Source organism: Nestor notabilis, unplaced genomic scaffold (genome assembly GCF_000696875.1).
Source record: "Nestor notabilis isolate BGI_N333 unplaced genomic scaffold, ASM69687v1 scaffold8468, whole genome shotgun sequence".
Taxonomy (NCBI): Eukaryota; Metazoa; Chordata; class Aves; order Psittaciformes; family Psittacidae; genus Nestor; species Nestor notabilis.
Genome location: NW_009940553.1, coordinates 2,275 through 7,221, shown reverse-complemented (window position 1 = coordinate 7,221; position 4,947 = coordinate 2,275). Strand labels below are relative to the sequence as shown.

The following is a 4,947-nucleotide window of genomic DNA, read 5'->3' as shown; positions in this document are numbered from 1 at the left end:
TTGAGGTTCAGCAGACGCAGGGGCATCGGGCATGAGCCCCTCACTCCTTTTAGCCTCCACATTGGTCTGTTACCCCAAGAGGGCTCTGCCCCCCTCCATAACGCCTTTATGAAGGGTTGGTGAAAGGAGGGCTGGTTTTGGGGTGTGTTGCCATGCACAGAGGATGTCTGAGGGCTCCTCCCTGCTGAGCGACCTGAAAACAGCCGCTGGCTTGTCATGGCCTCGCTCAGGGGAGATTTCAATGTGCTTTTTGGTTTCTTTGACTTAAAAAAAAAGGCATGAGAAGGTGCAAACCTTTTCACAGAATCCCAGCCTGGTTTGGGTTGAAGGGAGCTTAAAGCTCCTCCAGCTCCAACCCCTGCCCCGGGCAGGGACACCTTCCACTAGAGCAGGTTGCTCCAAGCCCCTGTGTCCAACCTGGCCTTGAACACTGCCAGGGATGGGGCAGCCACAGCTTCTCTGGGCACCCTGTGCCAGCGCCTCAGCACCCTCACAGGGAAGAGCTTCTGCCCAAGAGCTCATCTCAGTCTCCCCTCTGGCAGGTTAAAGCCATTCCCCTTGGCCTGTCCCTTGTGAAAAAGTCCTTTTCCTTCTCCTCCCCTAGTTGAAATGTCTGATTTGTTAAAAAACCAAAACAAACCCCCCTGTTTTCTGTGAAAAATGTGCTTTGTCAGAAAGTTTCTAAATGAGGTGCCTGATGTCAAAGGGAGGCGGGAGGCTCTGCCACTATGAGTGTGTGGGACCCAGTGCTCTCGCCTGCCCGCGCTCCACTGTGATCGCTCAGCTCTGGTGAGCACAACGGAGCAGATGCTCCATGCCTCAAAAAACATCAGCGTAGTGAGCAGTAACAGGCTACAAGAAAAAGCCTCTGCTACCAAGTAGTCCCCGAGGACCTTCCACAAAGGTGGTTTTCCTCAAGCAAGATTCCCTCTGCTGCAGTTCTACCTTCTGGACAGGCTGGCACAATAAATAGGACTGTAATGCAATGGGCAGCAAGGGAGGCTGAGCCCAGTCCTCAAGCACTTTCATGGGAGTCAAGCATGGAAGGCTGTCAAACAGGCACCTCTGGCAAGCACAGAATCCCTGTGATAATGTAGAAGAAGAGATGAGGGACAAAGACCAGCACTGCTGTTGGGAGCCTGTTTCACTTGCTCTGCAACTTAGCTTGAAATAGGGATGGGTGGCACAGGAGGGGTTTCTTACTGTTCCTGGTTAGGTCTGGGCTGCCAGAGAGCTGCTCTCACAATTACTATGGAAAGCCCGGCAGAGCCAAGACAGAAAAAGAAATGGGTTAACTGAGACACTGTAATAAGAAATTTGCACTTGAAAAGGCCCCTCCGCTCTCCCCTCCACCCCTCAGATCAAAGCGGCTCTCCCACCATGCGATTAGCAAAGCTCTGATTGTAACAAGAGGGGTTAACAGCTCCATCGGCCCCACACAAGACTTTTAATAGCCCTGCCTCCAAATGACAGCTAAAGCCTTCACATGATCCCTCACATGAGTGCCCTCTGGCCATTCAGCTCACCGGGCTTCCTAGACAATTTGATTACAAAGTGGATGGGCTTTCAGTTGCTTACTGTAAGCACAATAGCATCCACAGCATCCTTTAGGGACCTGAGCATCTGAGGAGGGGTTATGAGCAGGGATTAGCAGTACCTCTTCCTATTATTCAACCTGCACAGGCCAAGGAGGTCTCTGGGGGGTTTATTTCGACTCTGGGAAAAGGAGATGAGCTTGGTTGCTTTAAATCAGGTTGTGATGGGTAAGATGAGAGCTCCTGACCCCCTGGGGCTCCTAACTCTGAGATTTACCACCAGACTACACCTGAACCCTCTTTCCAAAGCTGATCTGGGGATGTAGCCCATCTCTCCAAGGGACACATACAGGAATCAGGAGAGCTATGTTTTAAAAGCACTCACCGAGGAGTGCAACATTCTCCATGCCTCTGTATCTCATTTTCAAAGCAGAAGTATCAATATTTAGCCAATAAATATGTTTGTTATGGACAAAGCTTGTAAACTGCTTTGAGATTCTTCCATGAAGGCAGATGTGGGAAGAAAAATGTTGTTTTTCAAAGGAGTTTGCCACACAGTCATTACGAAAGAAACACGAATAGCAATCCATCCTGCTGCTGCTGCCAGGCTATTTTGTGCTCAAATCTCAGCATCTCTCCTTCAAGCTCCTCAAGGCAGTGTCTGCAGGCTGGTAATGCCCTTTTTATAGCTGGAGAAAGCAGTGGAACCCCGGGCCAGTGGAAGAGTCATACCCTCCAGCCTTGCTGGATCACAGAGCCCAAATCTGAAGTGGTTTAGTAGCTGAGCCACGCACAGATCTCATCAGACCGGATTCATTTCCCTTACTCTGATCATGCTGTTCCTTATATCAAAGAACTAGATTTACCCATCTGCATATCTGTTGCTATGACTGCTGGAGTTTAACTGAAAAGGTAAGGGATTTAGATAGGAAATCAGCCCCAGCTCTGCTTAGGAAGGAAGATTATCACTGTTCAGTTATTATAGTAGCAGGGCTGAATGCCACGGCACTGAATGGCATGACTGAAGCCCACCAGGCATTGTCTAACGGATTTCACCCAGAGCAAGTTAAATAAGGAGCCACCTGCAGGGTTATTGTTTTCTTGATATCTTGGAGGCAGCCTGAAGTGTGTAATGTGCACGTGAAAAGTTAGTCCTTGCAATAAGTACAGGTGAGGAGGATTGTGTGTACATGTGTTACTACAGCTTACACTGAGTTGTAGCTCATGCTGAATGGCTTCACTTTACCTGCACAGTTGGGAGAGTGGGGGGAAGGTGGCCCAGGAAACCCAAATTCCTTTCTCTGCTATGAAACTATCTGCAGGATGTAAAACCACTCAAAGACACATTTGATCTTCTTTACTGCAGTGCACATAAAAGCAACATCTTACAATGGGACAAGAGCTCAGGTCTGAAAGTCTGGTCTTGTTTACACTCCCACTTCCAATGAGGAATGAGTTAATGCAATGTCAAAAGCATGGTACAGATACCTAATTCCCCCATTCACTCATCTTTGCCAAGTTCTTCGCCCATCTGTGAAACAGATTAAACTTCTGCAGTGCAGTGAGCAGAGCCCAGCTGAGATGAAGCACGCTATTTGTGCAGATCCACAGACCCACAGCTCACCTACATCAACTTTACTAAGCGTGTGAATAGAAAAGGTTCAGCTAAAGCAGTTCAAAAGGCAGGAAATCAGGAAGATTTACTGTATGGCAAAAGCAGCACCCATGGCATCACTAACACATTGAAGATCTACATCCCAGTGCCTCAGCAGCTGTTAGGGAGGAGCAGGGAGTTGGACTCGATGATCCCTATGGGTCCCTTCCAACTCGACATACTCTATGTTGCAGCCACATCTGATAAGGGCTCACGTGGGAAGTAATTGCAGAGTAGCTGGTGTGCTATAAACTCACAGCCTAGTTTACTGCCCAAATAACTTTGCCACATAGAGCTCAGAGGCAGCCCTGGGCCTGATTGTTTCCACTTTCCTGCCTCACCGGGAAATGCCAGAATTAATTGAGAACATTTGTAAATGTTCTAGACTGCTGAATCACTGCTTTAGCCAGAAACTAAGCCCTGATCCACCTTCCTGTCACTTTCTCTGCTGTTTCACTAACTCAGAAGGCTTTATGCGGAAGAATGTTGCTACAAGGGAGATCCGAGTGCCAATCCACCCTGGCAGCCAGCACAGTAACTCTGACAGCGTAGCAGCATCTCTGGATGCTGACTTTCCTCCACTCCAAAGCTTCCTGCAGAGCAGGGAAAACACTTTTCAGAAGAATGCCATGATTTCCTTTTTTCCTAAATAAGATTGAGGTCTCTAAGACTCAAAACTGTTGACATTGATAACTTGCCTAAAAGCAGACTTCTGCATCAAAATGGCTAACAGCATCGTATCAAATTGGTTAACACAACTGTTCCTGTGGTATAAACAAGATATAGCAGGTTACAGGCAGAGCTGGGGCTGCAATCACAGCAGTGCTGGAATTCCAGGCTCTACAGCTTCTGCCAGGTGCTCCCAGTAGTGGCACGAAGGGCACTGAATGAACCTACTCAGTGTAAGTACAAGTGGGCTCCGTACTCACCACCCGGGCGGCTCTCTCTTGAGATTCACATTTCCGACAGAACCAGGGTCCGGTAGGAACCTGGACAATTCCATAGCAAGCTGGAAGAAAAGCAAAGAGAGTTCATTAGCCCATCTTTAAATCAACTGTTTCATATGTCAGGGGTATATGAAAGGTTGCCAGAGCTGTTAGCAGTCAGAGATGGGTGGCAAAACCCAAAAATCACATCTACACCACATCTTAGTCCTCTTTCGAGTTTCCACACCCAGCAACAGTGGGCATTTTGCAAGAGGTCCATTTACTCAAGCTTTCAAATAAGCTCAAGCCCAGGATGAGAAATTCCTATGGAAACCTGGCCTAAGCAGGGATGGAGTGCTTCGTAAACTGTGGCTAACTCTGGCCTAGGGAACACAAACAGAGTAATTTCTTACCTCTTAAGTGTCACTAGCAATCTAAACATAAAGCTGTGAAAAGGATGGCTATGAAGCCCCTTAACCATAACTTGGACTAAGATAAAATCTCAGCAGCATGGAGGAAATAACCTCGATGAGAATTCAGACAGACACCAAGTGGAACTCCCATTTATCCCGCACACCCTCGAGTCCAGCCTTTCTCAGCATGCTTCCAAAAACACCCAGTTCAGGCTGTTTAGGACTACTCTTGTGAGTAGGTTCTGTGCCAATACAAGTCTCCAGCTGCTAACCCAACTGATCTGGTTTTATCCAGCTATACCACATGTCTCTCTGGCTTTCTGCATCACTAGTGATGTTCTCAGGGTCTCCCTCTGCAAGCTGCAGCTCCCACTTATTTACAAGTAGCCCTTCTCTGACGGGGCAACATTGCTTGAAGA

General features: G+C 47.9%; 1 protein-coding gene across 1 annotated transcript in view; it reads right to left on the bottom strand.

Annotated features, from left to right (window-relative positions):
* The window catches only part of LOC104410294 (protein AF-17-like), a gene marked incomplete at both ends in the record, with an annotated part of 8,710 nt that extends 4,512 nt beyond the window's left edge, over nt 1-4,198 (bottom strand). The window contains one exon of the mRNA XM_010020416.1: nt 4,119-4,198. Coding sequence (XP_010018718.1) covers nt 4,119-4,198 — 80 coding nt within the window. The remainder of the gene's footprint in view (nt 1-4,118) is intronic.
* Nucleotides 4,199-4,947: the final 749 nt, after the last annotated feature.